At 50.9% G+C, this 18,360-nt stretch overlaps 1 protein-coding gene across 5 annotated transcripts in view; it reads left to right on the top strand.

Annotated features, from left to right (window-relative positions):
• Window positions 1-4,142: 4,142 nt before the first annotated feature.
• Window positions 4,143-18,360, top strand: part of LOC134029587 (membrane-associated guanylate kinase, WW and PDZ domain-containing protein 3) — an 87,370-nt gene continuing 73,152 nt past the window's right edge. For 2 of the 5 annotated variants that reach the window (XM_062473788.1, XM_062473767.1), the window contains exon 1: window positions 4,146-5,159. In XM_062473788.1, coding sequence (XP_062329772.1) covers window positions 4,853-5,159 — 307 coding nt within the window. In that variant the 5' untranslated portion in view covers window positions 4,146-4,852. Of the gene's footprint in view, window positions 5,160-18,360 lie in introns of all 5 variants that reach the window. The other 3 variants (XM_062473798.1, XM_062473805.1, XM_062473777.1) reach the window with 3 other exon arrangements.

The following is an 18,360-nucleotide window of genomic DNA, read 5'->3' as shown; positions in this document are numbered from 1 at the left end:
GGTCCAGGGTCGGGGCTGGGTCCAGGGGCGGGGCTGGGTCCAGGGGCGGGGCTGGGTCCAGGGGCGGGGCTGGGTCCAGGGGCGGGGCTGGGTCCAGGGGCGGGGCTGGGTCCAGGGCAGACACTCAGGTGCAGCCAGGTGTCCGTGACTCCCTCCAGGTACGAGGTCGAGAGCTCCGCCCCCTCTGCCACGCCCAGAAGGGATCTGGACCTGCCTGGGCAGCCTTGTGGCCGGAGACTGGGAGAAGATTCCGGAAAGACTCAACACTCCCTCAGGCTCACTGACTGGTTTCTCCACAGACTGACTGACTGTTTCCTGGCAGTCTCTCTGCTGTCCTGCAGACCCAGAGACGATGACACCAGCGGGGGGGGTCCTCTCATGTTGCAGTCTGACCCGAGGGGCTTGTGGAACTGTCCCGTCTGTGTTTGTCTGTCGTAAACAAAATCCCGTCGTCAGGATCGCGTGCGCCGTTTGCACATAGGGACCTCCCCGGTTAACGCTTGTCTTTCAGACAGTCTTGGCCAAGCAGAGCTCTTCTGTAACCTAGCGCCAGGTTATGTGTTGTCATGGTTCCCATCAGACTATATGCACTGATCATCTTTTTATTTCCTCAAAGTTTTACCTCCTTTTTGTCCTTCTTGGTTCTCTGAGGCTGTTCGTCCGGTGATGGTGTTGGTGCAGTTGAAATGCCTGTTTCCTTGACGGAGTGTCTGGGTTCCGTCCTGATCCGTTCATAGCTATAAAGCTGCATGTGCGATTTCTAAACCAGCAAAAGCTACTTTTTGTTTTGTTGTTTTCTTTTTCTTGTTTTACCCTCAACACAATTATTGCAGGTTTTATTGCAGGTTACGCAACTGAGAAGCTTGACATTTGTATGTATTTATTTGCCAGAAAAGTAAACGACACAAAAGCCAAATAGCAGATGTCTCTTCCCAAGCTAGCGAGGTACAGAAAGGGCTGTCCGCTTGTTGTTGGCGCTGGGACGAATCCATCTGCACCGCTACCTCCAGCTCTTCTAAACACGAAGGAGCGACATTTAAAATGTCCTCTTTTTGTGGAATGACCCAGTTATAATTTTACTTTAGACAGAAAATTAACTAGCCTAAAACAACCGAAAACGTGTTTGAAAAAGGAACCCTGGTCATGTGGAAACAAAGAAATGTGCTGACCAAAATCACTATTAAAATCGCAATATTTAGTTTAAAGAATTGCTAGAATATAACTTTTTGGGGTCCATATCGCACAGCCCTGCAAGCTATGAATCACATTGGGTTTTGGGATTGTGAAGAAGAATGTGTTGTATGGATTTAAACATGTATGTGTGTATGTATTAGTACATATCACTTCCTAATCTGTTCAATGCTATCCTGCCCAACGACAGTGGTGGAAAAGACTGTTTCTAAGCTGGAGTTGTATTTTTTTCCTCCTCCCTTGAGTGTTTTCAAACTCGTCTTTCTGCATGTGTCAGTCAGAATAACTGTCTGCGGTTGATGAGTGATGAAACAGGATTGAACAAGATGCACACCCATACTGGGGTGTTTTATGATCTAACAGAAGTCATTTAAATTGTTGATTTATTGCCTTTTTGTCTTATCATTCATCAAAAATGATTCAGGGTCATTTTGCAGCTCCTTTTTATAGACTGGTACATAAGTAGACTATGTTGGCTAGAATATACTGTGTAAGCATTCCTATATCAGGTCAGATCCAATCCTGGCTTTATTTACATTCTCTTCAAGAAAATGATGATTATTGCACTTCAGAAATGCTCAACTATGAATTTCCATATTAGTCTCCTATGGTATAGCTAGTTCCTCTTGTCTGCCTGTCAGATGTTGAAGCATCGTAGCCCTCCACATCTGGGTGCTTTATGTCTCGTAGTCCAGCTAACAGGCTGAGACTGTGTTTCTCCATTGGATCAAGAAAGGACTTGTTTAGTTCCAGTCTCCTCCAAAAGGTGTTCTCTGTGGTACGTTCCTTTTACAGAATTTGCACATTACTCTTTCACACAATTACAGTTGCCTTGTTTTTTCCTGATTCAGTGTCTAAACGTGTGGTACTGTAGTTAGTCCGTGGCTTGATGTTCCTCCAGTGATCAGGTCAGACCAAACCTAATCAAACATTCCAACTGTCTTGTCAGCCCAGGTTTGGCTGCTGTGTTGTGTGTATAATATGAACAGCGTGTCTTGCTATTGTAGCCTTGTGGTTCTGACATAATGAGATGACGTGCATTTCTATTCTCGGTCCTTGTTGGCACGGTTACCTTTTACCTCGTAAAGGTCCTGAAAACCTTTTAGTTTGCCTTAAAAAAAAATACTTTTTTTGTCATCACAGCTAAAGGGTGTCTTTATACATAGTTTTGTATTATTATGTTAATATCTTTTTTTTAAAATATAATTGTTTTAAAACTTTCAAACCAAAGTTTGGCAGTAATGCTCTGGCAATTTTAAGTGCTGCTGTCAGTGTTCGATGAGTTGAATTTTGTTGTCAAGTCTATTTTTGTATCTTGACAACGTGTACATTCTGTAAAGCATGTGTAAAAACAATGTTTCTTGACATATAGCTATTATTATAACAATAAACATATCCTCCATCTTTTACACAGTGTAGATTGTGTTTTACGCTATTGGTAGTGTACCTAATTATAACCGCTGTTCAATAAAAATAAAATCTATATGTTGTTCATAAGAAGAGTTTAATTGTCAGCGTAGGCCTGCTGGAAGGTAGCGGTCTATAAGAACAGATTTAGACTGCCTTGTTCTACAACATTTGAATATGAACCTAGTTTGAATATGTGCATAAACTGAGTTGTGTAACATGTAAATATAACTCCATTCCTATTTTCTTCCAGAAAGCAGTTTGTAAAATGTAGGTCTCCCTGTGTCACTTAAACACAGCTACACAAACAAACACTCACCTAATCACAGTTACACAAACACACACTCACATAGCTACATTTACATTTAGTCATTTAGCAGACGCTCTTATCCAGAGCGACTTACAGTAAGTACAGGGACATTCCCCCCGAAGCAAGTAGGGTGAAGTACCTTGCCCAAGGACACAATGTCATTAAGCACGGCCGGGAATCAAACTGGCAACCTTCAGATTACTAGCCTGACTCCCTCACCGCTCAGCCATCTGACTCTCTACATCTGACACTAAACAGCTACACAAACAAACACTCACCTAAACAGTTACACAAACACACACTCACCTAGCTAAACAGCTACACAAACAAACACTCATCTAAACAGTTACACAAACAAACACTCACCTAAACAGCTACACGCACCTCAGCAACGCTTCCTGTCCTGCAGTTAGACCTGTCATTGTTTCATACATTTACATCTTTTATAAATATATTTTGTCCTTTTCTGGACAGACTCCCTACACAGTAATCTGGGCGCCTCATACATACATTTACATTTTAGTCAAATGAATCAGTATGTTTTACGTGAACCGACTACATACTACATCCCAGGTCTGTAATCATCCCACGAGCTAATGAGGCCTTGAAGTCCGGAGGGCAGGTTGCGAAAAAGACACACAGTCCAGGATGTCATCTCTCATCCCAGACTGCGCGCTTTCGTAAATGCCCCGGATAGCTCGCGCTACGCAGATGTCAGGAACATTTCACGTGTTAGCTGAATGCACTGCTTGAACACATGCTAGTGTGTTTGTGTACCTCGCGTGGACCCCGTGGCTGCGGTGAAGTGGTTTGGATGTGGCGGAGAGCGGCGCTGTGGAGACGTATATGGAAATCCAACAGAGACAATTAGGTTTGGCACCATTCGTTGCCGTGATAATTGGGCTACAGTCCGAACGGTATTGAAAAATTGGCGCGTGCCATCTTTAACTAACTCAATAAAAGCGTACATCAACATTTGCATTACCGTTCACAAACGGTAGGCCTACTAATTAACGTTATACTAATTATATTACCGACGTGAGAAAAAAACGTTTGACTAAATAAACCACTGAAAGTAATCTAAATACATCTGTGTAATAAAGAGTGAAACCATTTTCCTTGTTCTTCTACACCGTATTTACCCAAAGTATTGTAATGGCCGGTTCGCCTCGACACCGAGGGATGGAGCCCGCGTGAACGTCGAGGAAAGGTTGAGTCGCGCGCAGTGACATCTGCATAGATGGGCGGCAGTCGCGCGGCTCGCTTGACAGTGCCAGCGCGCCAGGTGTGGACGGGAAACCGAACCTGTAGCACGGTTGGGAAGCGGTCGCATCGGCCAGTAGCAAAATGCGTACGATTATTCACTAGAACGACCACTACCGAGAAGAAACCTTCGTTCAGACAGCGTTTAGACAACTGCCCGCGTCGCATTCGTAATGTAGCCTATATAAAGCGTGTTTCGTTGACGCACTAAAACAGGTGCTGTTGTTCCAAACAGCCAAGCAGGTTTGTTGGTTTCTCGCGCTGTCGTGTACCGTTTTCCCGGGTTTGTCAACTAGCTGCTGGAGGCTTTTCAAAAAGCGTCAGACCGAGTCGTGGTGTGATTAAATAAGCGCATGTTCTATGCTAGCATTGCGGTCACGTTTTATATATTACGCACAGATAAATCTGTATGTATTGGAATACAAACAGAAGTAATCGCAGCGAATGAAGTAAATAATATCATTGAGTTGTTGGATGTTGGATTTTAAATGTTTTTGGAATAGGCTACAAAACCTTGGAACACACCATCCATGACCCACGTTCGTGCGCTACAAGTCAAATTGCAATAAATCAAGCTATGGCTCTCTTAAGTTACGAGGCGTCTGTTGGGACATATTCTCTACTGTTTTCGTGACTGTGAAACTAGAAAGTGACTACACCTTCCCAGCAAACGGCCTGACCATGTCCAGAACGCTAAAAAAGAAGAAACACTGGTCCAACAAGGTGCAAGAGTGTTCCGTGTCATGGGGGAACCTGGGCGAGTTCGGCTCCGTGGTGGAGGTCCTGGGGGGAGCAGAGCTCGGACAGTTTCCGTACCTGGGTCAGATGAAGCTCGAGGTTCTGGTGTGTCACGTCGGTAAACTGCCCTACTACGGAGACGTTCTGTTGGAGGTGAACGGTACCCCGGTTAGTGGACTTACAAACCGTGACACTCTGGCCGTCATTCGCCACTTTCTGGAGCCTATCCGTCTGAAGACTGTCAAACCAGGTACGTGTTCCTCCTTGTCGACACACCCGTGTCTGTTTTGTGTCAATCAGAAATGACGCGAAATGTTTCCACTTTTTGTCCACAGGTAGTGTGTTCCTGTCAGCAACACGCTACCGACACATGATCACTTATCTGACGAACTCTCGTTAAAGCGCGTAGAGCATTAAACAGGCAAATCCAGAATTCCTATAGCAATAATAATTTGTTCTTTTACTTATCTCTTAGAGCGAGAGAGAGAGATGCATTTAATAGTCATAATGGTTCTGGCCTATAGCTAACGCAGCTTTTTAAAAACCCTCGCTTCTATTCATGGTAATTATTACATTACTCTGTATCAGGGATACTCTGGGATAGCTTTGCCCGGATTTCTCAATTAGAACGGACTAATGTCCATATGAATAAATGGTTGCTTAATGCTGTAGCTTAGATTTGAAAACCCTACTTTTCCTTATACTTCATGGCTGATCAACAAGCACTCTAGTGATTATGTGTCCTGTGATGGGATTGGCTAATCTGCTGTTAGTTTCTGAGGGGGATGTCTACTTTCCTGTCATGGGAGGGGGAAGGGGAGGGGAAGAGAGGGGAGGGGGAAGGGGAGGGGAGGGGAAGAGAGGGGAGGGGAAGAGAGGCCGTCTGGGTCCTCTGGGACCCTCCTGCTCTCCTCCTGGCTGTTGTCCACCAGGAGGAACAGTGATGTTGATGATGTGAAACAAGGGTCTGTCTAGTCTGTCTATCAGCCTTGATCTGCTGTCTCTGTCTCTCTGTCTGTCTCTCTCTCTTTCTCTGTGTGAGGCCACAGTGTGTGTGTGTGTGTGTGTGTGTGTGTGTGTGTGTGTGAGGCCACTGTGTGTGTGTGTGAGGCTATAGTGTCTGTTCTGTACGTAGCCTTCTGCTGCATGTGTGTGTATGATCTTGTTCTTCATGTATGAGGTGTGTGTGTATCAGGCTTGTTGGCTGCTGTAGTGCTGTCTTTGCAAAGTCCTTTGATCTTAGCAGGCCGTTTCTGTACAAACCTGTTTGGTGAAAGGATGGTGCTGTTAGGAGGCCTGTGTGAGCCAGGCTGAACTGAGGATGTGTAAAAGGTTACATCAGCTGCAGCTGAGGGCTTCTGGCCAGGAGCCCTGGAGAGCAGCTGTGTTTGGGACCGCGCGTGTGTGTGCGCGCGGTCCCGCTTTTTTTTGTTATATCAATGTGTGTGTGTGTGAAAGAGAGAGCTTTTATTTGTGAATGTGTGTGTTTTATTTGTTTATGACTGTGTTGTGTGTGTGTGTGTGTGTGTGGGCGTTCCTACTGCTCTGCACGCCCCAGAGCATCTTACACTACTTACTCTCTATGCCCCACTAACCAAGGATGATTAATAAAGGGCACATAGGAAAGGAGAGGGGGAGGGAGGGAGAGGGGGGGAGGGGAGGGAGGGGGGGAGGAAGGAAGAGGGGGAGGAAGGAAGAGGGGGGAGGATTAATCTCTTTCTGGTTTTTCACCAATCTCTGTGTTCTCCTGACATTGGGTTAGGGTTAATATTGTATTAATCTAGTAGACGCTATTGTCCAAAGAGATTTACAAATAGTGCATATAGAAAGTAGAGCAGAACATCAAGTATCAGAAGTGCAGAGTTTTAACAGTACTTTGTGGGCAGAGTCAAGGAATGGTCTGTATTATCTGTAACCCTCATCAGACTCAAAACAGACCTCGAACTGATCTCCAGCCTCTATCAGCCGCCACGCTGGTCTCCAGCCTCTATCATCCTCCACGCTGGTCTCCAGCCTCTATCAGCCTCCATGCTGGTCTCTAGCATCTATCAGCCTCCACGCTGGTCTCTAGCCTCTATCAGCCTCCACGCTGGTCTCCAGCCTCTATCAGCCTCCACGCTGGTCTCCAGTCTCTATCAGCCTCCATGCTGGTCTCCAGCCTCTATCAGCCTCCACGCTGGTCTCCAGCCTCTATCAGCCTCCACGCTGGTCTCCAGCCTCTATCAGCCTCCATGCTGGTCTCTAGCCTCTATCAGCCTCCATGCTGGTCTCCAGCCTCTATGAGCCTCCACGCTGGTCTCTAGCCTCTATCAGCCTCCACGCTGGTCTCTAGCCTCTATCAGCCTCCACGCTGGTCTCCAACCTCTATCAGCCTCCACGCTGGTCTCTAGCCTCTATCAGCCTCCTTGCTGGTCTCCAGCCTCTATCAGCCTCCACGCTGGTCTCTAGCCTCTATCAGCCTCCACGCTGGTCTCTAGCCTCTATCAGCCTCCACGCTGGTCTCCAGCCTGGCATGTGTTTGTGAGGTAGGTCACGGCTCACGCTCTGCCTGTCAGGCTGAGACATATCTGCTGCCACAAAGGGCACAGAAAACACACACACACACACATCTGGCAGCAACTGTGTTGTTCTGTGATTCTGGTATGTTCGTCTGATTCTACATGTGTATTTAACCTGTGTGTGTGTGTGTGTGTCGGTTTCATGTTTAATTTACACCTCTAGCATTATTGAGGCAGAGTGTGTTCCTGTGGCAGACGCTGGACCTGGGGGCGGGGGGTACCAGGAAGTGGTGAAGTGGTTGCCGTTGCAGCGTTCACCACCAGATGTTCACCGCTGCTTTTCCCAGGATGCTCTGCTCTCTCACTTCTCCCCCGGAGGGTCCTACCTTCCACCTGGGAGGAGAGGGGGAGGAGAGGGAGGGAGAGAGGGGGAGGAGAGGGAGAGAGAGAGGGGGAGGAGAGGGAGAGAGGGGGAGGAGAGGGAGAGAGAGAGGGGGAGGAGAGGGAGAGAGAGAGAGAGGGGGAGGAGAGGGAGAGAGAGAGGGGGAGGAGAGGGAGAGGGAGAGGGGGAGGAGAGGGAGGGAGAGAGGGGGAGGAGAGGGAGAGAGAGAGGGGGAGGAGAGGGAGAGAGGGGGAGGAGAGGGAGAAGGTGAGGGAGAGAAAGGGGGATAGGGGGAGAGAGAAGGAAAAAGAGAGACTAGTCTCTGCAGGCCATTATTCTTCTCATCCATTGATCCAAATAAAGCGGGCCTGAAAAGGCTTTCTCTACTGCACTTCAGTCTGGACTTCTAAAGAGTTCACTCACACACACTGTTTTAGCAGCATGGCTCTTTGATACTGTGATATGAAGTTTGAGCCTGAGGCTTCTATGCTGAATGCAACATGCATGTGTTCATGCCTCACTTCATCTCCCTGAACTACGTAGGAGGTGCTGTGAATAAAAAATCTGTGGTGCCCTGGGGTGGGGCCCTGTGCCCTGGGGAGGGGCCCTGTGCCCTGGGGAGGGGCCCTGTGCCCTGGGGTGGGGCCCTGTGCCCTGGGGAGGGGCCCTGTGCCCTGGGGTGGGGCCCTGTGCCCTGGGGTGGGGCCCTGTGCCCTGGGGTGGGGCCTGGGGTGGGGCCCTGTGCCCTGGGGTGGGGCCTGGGGTGGGGCCCTGTGCCCTGGGGTGGGGCCGTGGGGCCTGGGGTGGGGCCCTGTGCCCTGGGGTGGGGCCTTGTGCCCTGGGGTGGGGCCCTGTACCCTGGGGTGGGGCCCTGTGCCCTGGGGTGGGGCCCTGGGGTGGGGCCCTGTGCCCTGGGGTGGGGCCCTGTGCCCTGGGGTGGGGCCTGGGGTGGGGCCCTGTGCCCTGGGGTGGGGCCTGGGGTGGGGCCCTGTGCCCTGGGGTGGGGCCTTGTGCCCTGGGGTGGGGCCTTGTGCCCTGGGGTGGGGCCCTGTGCCCTGGGGTGGGGCCTGGGGTGGGGCCCTGTGCCCTGGGGTGGGGCCTTGTGCCCTGGGGTGGGGCCCTGTGCCCTGGGGTGGGGCCTTGTGCCCTGGGGTGGGGCCCTGTGCCCTGGGGTGGGGCCTTGTGCCCTGGGGTGGGGCCGTGGGGCCTGGGGTGGGGCCCTGTACCCTGGGGTGGGGCCCTGTGCCCTGGGGTGGGGCCTGGGGTGGGGCCCTGTGCCCTGGGGTGGGGCCTTGTGCCCTGGGGTGGGGCCCTGTGCCCTGGGGTGGGGCCCTGGGGTGGGGCCTTGTGCCCTGGGGTGGGGCCCTGTGCCCTGGGGTGGGGCCCTGTGCCCTGGGGAGGGGCCCTGTGCCCTGGGGAGGGGCCCTGTGCCCTGGGGTGGGGCCCTGTGCCCTGGGGTGGGGCCCTGTGCCCTGGGGTGGGGCCCTGTGCCCTGGGGTGGGGCCTTGTGCCCTGGGGAGGGGCCTTGTGCCCTGGGGAGGGGCCTGGGGTGGGGCCCTGTGCCCTGGGGTGGGGCCCTGGGGTGGGGCCTTGTGCCCTGGGGTGGGGCCCTGGGGTGGGGCCCTGTGCCCTGGGGAGGGGCCTGGGGTGGGGCTGTGTTAAGTTAAAGGGAACATGTTATATTCTGACCTTCGCTGCTGACTGGCATCTCGTAAGTTGGACCTGTGATGGTGTAAAGGAGAGCAGCGGTCACAACCTGGATGTGTAACATTACATAACATCACATCTTCACTGTGTAACCGTATACATGCTTACGTAACATAATCATCATAGAACATTTGTTTGAATATAATAATGTGTTTATATAATGTGAGAAAATAACAATCTTCATGAATGATAATAATAATATAAACAGTTAAAGCTGCATGTGAAGCTGTCTGTTCTTCCTGTCTGTCAAACCTGACCTCGCCGTCACACTTTTACACTTCCAACAGCTAGTCCACACCGAGGGGGGATGTGTGTCAGAGCCAGCCTGTTAGTGTGGAGGGAATGTGGGTTAATCACGTTAATGCACTGCTCACATCAGGAAGGGGACCTCTCTTGACAGGCCTTACTTTGTCATTGGAAAGAGGTTTGTGATTATGTGCCAGAAACTAGAGAGGGAGAAAACGAGAGAGGGAGGGATATAAAAGAGAGATGGAGGGAGGGATGGATATAAAAGAGATGGAGGGAGGGAAATGAGAGAGATGGAGGGAGGTAGGGAATATAAGAGAGAGGGAGGGAGGGAAATGAGAGAGAGAGAACTGTAGTACAGAGGCCTCCTGGACAAACATCTGGCTTGTTCTAGCCTGGCAGAGAGGGAGACAGGCACCCTCTCCAGAACCGTGACTTCAACACAGTCATACCAGACTCATTTAATAAAAACACTGCAGCTTTACATGTTCCACTGGAGAGAAGGAGAAGATTAGAAAGCAAAGGAGAGGAGATACGTGGAGGTTTGGAGAGCAGAGGACCTGAGAGGGGTGGAGAGGAGCGGAAAGGTGAAGGGCGGAATAAAGAGCATGGAGAGGAGACCATCAGAGAGGAGAGGAGACCAGCAGAGAGGAGAGGAGACCAGCTGAGAGGAGAGGAGACCAGCAGAGAGGAGAGGAGACCAGCAGAGAGGAGAGGAGACCATCAGAGAGGAGAGGAGACCATCAGAGAGGAGAGGAGACCAGCAGAGAGGAGAGGAGACCATCAGAGAGGAGAGGAGACCATCAGAGAAGAGAAGAGAGGAGACCAGCAGAGAAGAGAAGAGAGGAGACCAGCAGAGAAGAGAAGAGAGGAGACCAGAAGAGAAGAGACCAGCAGAGAGTAGAGGAGACCAGCAGAGAGGAGAGGAGACCAGCAGAGAGGAGAGGAGACCAGCAGAGAGGAGAGGAGACCAGAGAGGAGAGGAGACCAGCAGAGAAGAGAAGAGAGGAGACCAGCAGAGAAGAGAAGAGAGGAGACCAGCAGAGAAGAGAAGAGAGGAGACCAGCAGAGAAAAGAGAGGAGACCAGCAGAGAAGAGAGGAGAGGGCAGGGCAGGAGAAGGCAGGATGGAGGCTAACATAGTTCAGATGGTGATCTGGATAACCACAACATTTCTGATTCAGACCAAACTGGGCCTCTGTGTGTAATGCAGTCCAGCAAAAGCAGCAGGATGTCCTTCTCTGTCATGTTGCAGTGTAAGAGCCAGCGTGTATGTTCAGACCCACCATCCTGCGCTGAGAGTCGAGGCGTCGTCAGAGCAGACGGCTGAACAACCACAGACCCATACCAACCCGTCTGGGCCAGCTTAACGCACTGTTGCATGACGAAGTGCATACCTTGTAAGGGCACCTTCTACAAATAGAAAACAGAAGGATGTCATTGGAGGCGAAGACTCTGGACACACCAACATCAGATCAACACCACATGACCACATCAGCTCAACACCACATGACCACAGCTGAGCTTTTCACAAGCCATGTCACCGAGGGCTTTACAGACACATCTGCAACCTAACCCCCTCCAGAAAGACTCACCTCAGACTAGAGCCCGACCGATATATCGGCGGACCGATATTATCGGCCGATATTGGGCATTTTCCAAACTATCGGTATTGATTTTATTATGGCTGATAAATGTATATTAATGTTTTTTTTTTTTTTTTTTTTTTTTTTTTTCTTAAGTTTGTATTTTTATACATTTTATTTATCAGAAACTGCATTAACATATTATTTTAGTGAGGAAATAATAACAGGAGTCAGATGGCTGAGCAGTTAGGGAATCGGGCTATTAATCAGAAGGTTGCTGGTTCGATTCCTGGCCATGTAAAATGACGTTGTGTCCTTGGGAAGGCACTTAACCCTACTTGCCTCGGGGAATGTCCCTGTACTTAGTCGCTCTGGATAAGAACTTCTGCTAAAAGTGACTAAATGTAAACTACAAATAACTACAGTTAGGGAAATCAGTTTGTTTTGTTACGCGTTTCTGGATTTTAAAAATATTATTTTATATCAGCCGATATCGGAATATTGGATTTTTAAATCACCAAATATTTGTATTGGTATCGGCCTTAAAAATCCTTTATCGGTCGGGCTCTACCTCAGACAGACAGAAACTCAGGTCCCGGGAAGAGAGGCTGTGTGAGGGCTCAGCCTCTGGAGGTCCTGGGGGGAGAGGCTGTCTGAGGGCTCAGCCTCTCTGGAGGTCCTGGGAGGAGAGGCTGTGTGAGGGCTCAGCCTCTGGAGGTCCTGGGGGGAGAGGCTGTGTGAGGGCTCAGCCTCTCTGGAGGTCCTGGGGGGAGAGGCTGTGTGAGGGCTCAGCCTCTGGAGGTCCTGGGGGGAGAGGCTGTGTGAGGGCTCAGCCTCTCTGGAGGTCCTGGGAGGAGAGGCTGTGTGAGGGCTCAGCCTCTCTGGAGGTCCTGGGAGGAGAGGCTGTCTGAGGGCTCAGCCTCTCTGGAGGTCCTAGGAGGAGAGGCTGTGTGAGGGTTCAGCCTCTGGAGGTCCTGGGAGGAGAGGCTGTGTGAGGGCTCAGCCTCTCTGGAGGTCCTGGGAGGAGAGGCTGTGTGAGGGCTCAGCCTCCCTGCTATCAGCCACACCACACAGTGACAGGCAGGGTTAGGGCTAGCTCAGTGGTTACAGCATCTGACTGCAGATCTAGAGGTTGAAGGTTCAAATCCCCCGGTACTATACGCTGCCTTGGATAATAACATCTGTTCATCATCACAGTTGGAACTATTGTACCTGGCCGGCTGCTCCAGCAAATCAGACACTCCCACCTGTTAGAGGCAGCCTCTCTCGTTGTCAGAGCTCCACGGTTAGAGGCTGCCTCTCTCGGTGTCAGAGCTCCACGGTTAGAGGCTGCCTCTCTCGTTGTCAGAGCTCCACGGTTAGAGGCTGCCTCTCTCGGTGTCAGAGCTCCACGGTTAGAGGCAGCAGAGTCAGCCTCTCCCTTGCTGTTCAGCCCCCAGCAACAAACTCTCATTAAGAGCTTCTGTGGTCTGTCCTGCCTTTCCCCCACTCTGTCTCTATTCTCCCTCCCCCCTCCTCCCCCCCCCCCTCCCCCTCTTCTCCTCCCTTCTCTTCCCCTTCTTACCCCTCCCCCTCCCTCCCCCTTTTCTCCTCCCTCCCCCTCTTCTCCTCCCTCCTCTTCCCCTCCTTCCCCCCTCCCTCCCCCTCTTCTCCCTCCTCTTCCCCTCCTTCCCCCCTCCCTCCCCCTCTTTCCTTCCCGGCTACTTTCATCTTGAGAGAAGAAATGGCACTGAGCAGGAGAAGAGGCTAGAGGCTGGTGTATGATTAGAGGCTGGTGTATGATTAGAGGCTGGTGTATGATTAGAGGCTGGTGTATGACTAGAGGCTGGTGTATGACTAGAGGCTGGTGTATGACTAGAGGCTGGTGTATGACTAGAGGCTGGTGTATGATTAGAGGCTGGTGTATGATTAGAGGCTGGTGTGTGACTAGAGGCTAGTGTATGACTAGATGCTTGTGTATGATTAGAGGCTGGTGTATGACTAGAGGCTGGTGTATGACTAGAGGCTGGTGTATGACTAGAGGCTGGTGTATGACTAGAGGCTGGTGTATGACTAGAGGCTGGTGTATGACTAGAGGCTGGTGTATGACTAGAGGCTGGTGTATGACTAGAGGCTGGTGTATGATTCGTTTGTAGAAAACAAACTAATGTAAAGTCGATCCCAACTGTACTGCATGTGCTCAATAATTAATGACTACAGAGACTGCTGCCCTGTTCTCTCATTGTGTGTGTGCGTGTGTGTGCGTGTGTGTGCATGGATGTGTGTGAGCGTGTGTGTGTGTGTGCATGTGTGTACGTTCACAAAGCATAGAAAATATAATCACGGGAAAGTGTATGATGATGATGTGTGAATGTGTCTGATGTGTAGAGATTTGTATGATGTAAGTGTGTATGGGGTGTGTGTGTGTGGTTGGGGGGGTACAGTGAAGCTATATTGTCTCCAGCCCCCAGCATCATTAGTCCCACCATAATCAAATTAGTGCTGCTCACATTCTCCAGCAATACACACACCTTACACACACCTTACACACACATTCTCCAGCACAGCCTTTGAAAGAGGAAGGAGGTATAGAGGGTGGGGGTGATGAGGGAGGGTGGGGGTGAGGAGGGAGGTATAGAGGGTGGGGGTGATGAGGGAGGGTGGGGGTGAGGAGGGAGGTATAGAGGGTGGGGGTGATGAGGGAGGGTGGGGGTGAGGAGGGAGTTATGGAGGGTGGGGGTGAGGAGGGAGGTATGGAGGGTGGGGGTGAGGAGGGAGGGAGGTATGGAGGGGGGGTGAGGAGGGAGGGATGGAGGGTGGGGGTGAGGAAGGAGGAGGAATAGAGGTTTGTTGTGATTGGATGAGGGAGGAGAGGTGTTTGTTACTGTCAAAGCTGTGAAGATGTAAGAGCATTACGTTGAGGAGGGATTGACTAGAAAGACTGTTTGAGAAGAAGCAGGGCTCCTGCTTGAGTTGGTATGAGTTAGGTAGGGTTGGTTTGGGTTAGGTAGGGTTGGTATGAGTTAGGTAGGGTTGGTTTGGGTTAGGTAGGGTTGGTATGAGTTAGGTAGGGTTGGTTTGGGTTAGGTAGGGTTGGTTTGGGTTAGGTAGGGTTGGTATGAGTTAGGTAGGGTTGGTTTGGGTTAGGTAGGGTTGGTTTGGGTTAGGTAGGGTTGGTATGAGTTAGGTAGGGTTGGTTTGGGTTAGGTAGGGTTGGTTTGGGTTAGGTAGGGTTGGTTTGGGTTAGGTAGGGTTGGTTTGGGTTAGGTAGGGTTGGTTTGGGTGATTTCGTGGTTAGGATTATTGGTCACTTAAGGGTAGTTAGAAGAGGGACATCGAAAGACACAGAGACAAGAACACAGTAAGAAAGAGAGATGAAACAAGAGAGAGAAAGAGTGAGGCAGAGAGAGAGAAGAGGGAGGTATGAAAAGGTCAGGTGAGGAAATGAACAAACAGCAGCACAACCTCACCAACTCCAAACCAAGGCTGCTTCTAAGAGCCCTCATATGAAACTGCATTGTGACGGGAACAGTAGCCCTGATCTCACGCCAGCTCTGTGGAGTCGTGCAACTCACAACCACACATACATGATGCAGAGACACTTAAGACTAGTGTCATTCAGAGAACAGACCTGGTCATTATCTCGGCCTACCTTCCTTCCTCTCTTCATTTAGAATGATCTCTCTCTCTGTCTGTTTCTCCTGTTTTTTCCCGTCGCAATTGACAGAATCTTGCTAGTGTTCCCAACTCTGTCCTCTCTCCACCTCTCTGTTTCATTCCCAAGGGCTGTAGTACGTAGCATGTGCTAGTGTACCATATCCGTTTTTGCGATGTAGCATGTGCTACCGTACCAGAGTCCTGCTCCTGAGTGGCATGGGGATGGGTCAGCCTTCTGTGTTGTGTTGTGTTCAGACGGAGTCACTCAGCTGTCTGTCTCTGTCTCAGACTGTGTGGACTTCACCTGAGGCAGGCCGGACGCTAGCTAGCTAGCTGACCCTCTCGCTAACTGTAGAGTCTGCATGCCACGCCCCAGGCCCCTACGGAACTTGTCCGACATGTGAGTGGTCATTCAACCCGAGGCCCAGACCAAAGTTGCAGAGGTCAGATCTCTAGAGCTACACAACCCCAGACCAGAGTAATGGAGGTAAGATCTCCAGAGCAGGGGCCACATGACACTAAATATATAGTAAAAACCCCTGAAAGAGACGTAGGGCCGTTCAGTAGACTCCTAGCAGCTCTGTTTGTGGTGTTTCATGCAGGACTGTGTTTCGGTGGTCAGTCTGTATTTAGGACACGTGGCAGAGTACCACCCTCTCAGAGAGAGTGGTGCATTCAGGACTTTGCAGCAGGAGCCGGCAGGGTCACCTCTGCTGCGCTGGCAGGTAATGGACCTGGACGTTTGAATTAGCCTGCTCCCTGCAGCGTGCTAAACCAGCTCAGCCTGCACAGGAGATAAGCATTCATGCGGCGTGAAGAAACTGTGAATGTGTGCTACCTGAGAGGAGGGGGTGTCTGTCTGTGCGGATGAGGGCTTGTCTGTGGGGATGAGGGCTGGTCTGTGCGGATGAGGGCTGGTCTGTGGGGATGAGGGCTGGTCTGTGGGGATGAGGGCTGGTCTGTGGGGATGAGGGCTGGTCTGTGGGGATGAGGGCTGGTCTATGGGGATGAGGGCTGGTCTGTGAGGATGAGGGCTGGTCTGTTAGTGAGGGTGAGGGCTGGTCTGTTAGTGAGGATGAGGGCTGGTCTGTGGGGATGAAGGCTGGTCTGTGGGGATGAGGGCTGGTCTGTGGGGATGAGGGCTGGTCTGTGGGGATGAGGGCTGGTCTGTTAGTGAGGGTGAGGGCTGGTCTGTTAGTGAGGGTGAGGGCTGGTCTGTTAGTGAGGATGAGGGCTGGTCCTCTCTCTCTCTTTCTCTGCCCCCAGAGAGGGCAGAGAGAGGTGTGTACTCTGATGGCTTGAGAACAGTTGGCAGGAGATAGCAGAGCAGAAAAGGGCAGAGCAGACATAGTAAGGAGGGGGGCTGTGGGGGACTCGTGTGGATGAATGCCAGTGAAACATTAAGGCACAAGGTGCACGCTGACACACACACACACACTGGTATTAGGTGGCAGATGTCCACAGACAAGCTGGTGAAGAGTCCTTCAGCTGGAGAGAGTTTACAGACACTCATCATCACTGTCGTTCAGTCTTCTCTGCTGGTCCTGAGAGAACGTGTGTCTCCTCCCAGCTGGTCTTTCTGCTTGTCTCTCCCCTCTGGTGCTGACTGACTGACAGGCAGGATACTGTGGTTGTCTATAGATTAGGTTAGATTTGTGATGGAGTTAACCCCATGCTGGGTCAGAGGAGAGGGAAACACACATAAACACACACACAGACATACACATGGATCCAAATACGCATACATAGACAATTACAAACACACCCACCCACATATACATCCACACACACAGTGTTACCTCAGGGTGGGATTACCAAGGGCAACAGGAAGTGGTGTCCAGAGAGAGTGTCTGTGTTTCACAGGTTACATAATCTGGAGTAATCCCTCCTGGCTTGTCTCAGCCACAGACCCTGAGGGCTGGGCACTCACACTCACACACACACACACACACACTGTGGGAGCCCATTAATGTGCGTGTGTGTGTGATGTTGCAAAGTCACCATGGGAACCACACTGATCTGTGAGTGTCAGACGCAAACACGATGGCACACACAATTACACACACACACACACACATGAAGATACACAAACACACCCACATAAGGATACACACACACACACACACACACACACACACACACACACACACACATAGCAGCAGGAGACCTCTCCACAGGCCCAGCCTTTAATTTTTTTATTTGTTTATAACCACAAAGAATATCGGTTTCTGTAATAACTGTGATTTACACTAAATTCAACACATCAAACAGAGAAACAGGACGGCCTTGTTAGCTTGTGAAACCGTCTGCAAATGATTCCCAGTTTCGATTTGTTCAGCGTGTCGAGGCTTGAGCCTCAACGCCCTTGTTAGGAAACAATGTCCCTGTCGAAGGATAACCACCGCCACACCCTCCCAGATAACCATGATAACACCATACATGCTGGCAGCAGCCCCCCAGATAACCATGATAACACCATACATGCTGGCAGCAGCCCCCCAGATAACCATGATAACACCATACATGCTGGCAGCAGCCCCCCAGATAACCATGATAACAGCCTTGCTGGCTTGGTGGCTGGCTGGCCGATTGGCTGGCTGGGTGGCAGGCTGGCTTACAGACAGACTCACTGACTCTAAAAGAGTTGGCCAGGGTGGAGACACTGTTCTGTCTGACACTCTAGGAATGTGTTTGCTCTCCCTAGTATCACCAGGGAGATTATATCACCATGGCGATTAGGCAGAAACCGGTCTGACCTGTGTGCTGTTGTCACATCCTGTCTCTAATACCTCAACTTCTTCTGTTCTGTTCTATTGCCACCCCTCTACCTCTGAGACTGCCCCTGCCTGGGTCTGCCTTTACTCTGCTGGTGCCTGTACTCTTCCCTGCCTCTACCCATGCCCCTGCCTCTACCTTTGTCTGCTGTGTTGACGCTGAGCAGTTTTGACAAGCATACCTTCCTGTCAGGGAGGTGAAAGACATACATGTTTGTGACTGAGGTGTTATTGGAGAGCGCAGAGGGCGTTACTAGTTCCTCTCCTCTCTTTTCCTCCCCTCCTGTCTTCTGCCTGGACACTGACCTGTAGTCTAAGTCTAACCTGGAGGTCATGGAGTTCAGGTTCTAGGAGGACGGACAGGCCCGGGGCAGGGGCCTCAAAGAGAGGGGGAGGGAGAGAGAGTATAGAGAGAGAGAGAGAGAGAGGGGGAGGGAGGGAGAGTATAGAGAGAGGGAGAGAGAGGGGGAGGGAGGGAGAGAGAGTATAGAGAGAGAGAGAGAGAGAGGGGGAGGGAGAGAGAGTATAGAGAGAGGGAGAGAGAGAGGGGGAGGGAGGGAGAGTATAGAGAGAGGGAGAGAGAGGGGGAGGGAGGGAGAGAGAGTATAGAGAGAGAGAGAGAG

Source organism: Osmerus eperlanus, chromosome 1, assembly GCF_963692335.1.
Source record: "Osmerus eperlanus chromosome 1, fOsmEpe2.1, whole genome shotgun sequence".
NCBI lineage: Eukaryota > Metazoa > Chordata > Actinopteri > Osmeriformes > Osmeridae > Osmerus > Osmerus eperlanus.
Note: the sequence above shows the minus strand (reverse complement) of the source record. Positions and strands in the feature narration are given on the sequence as shown.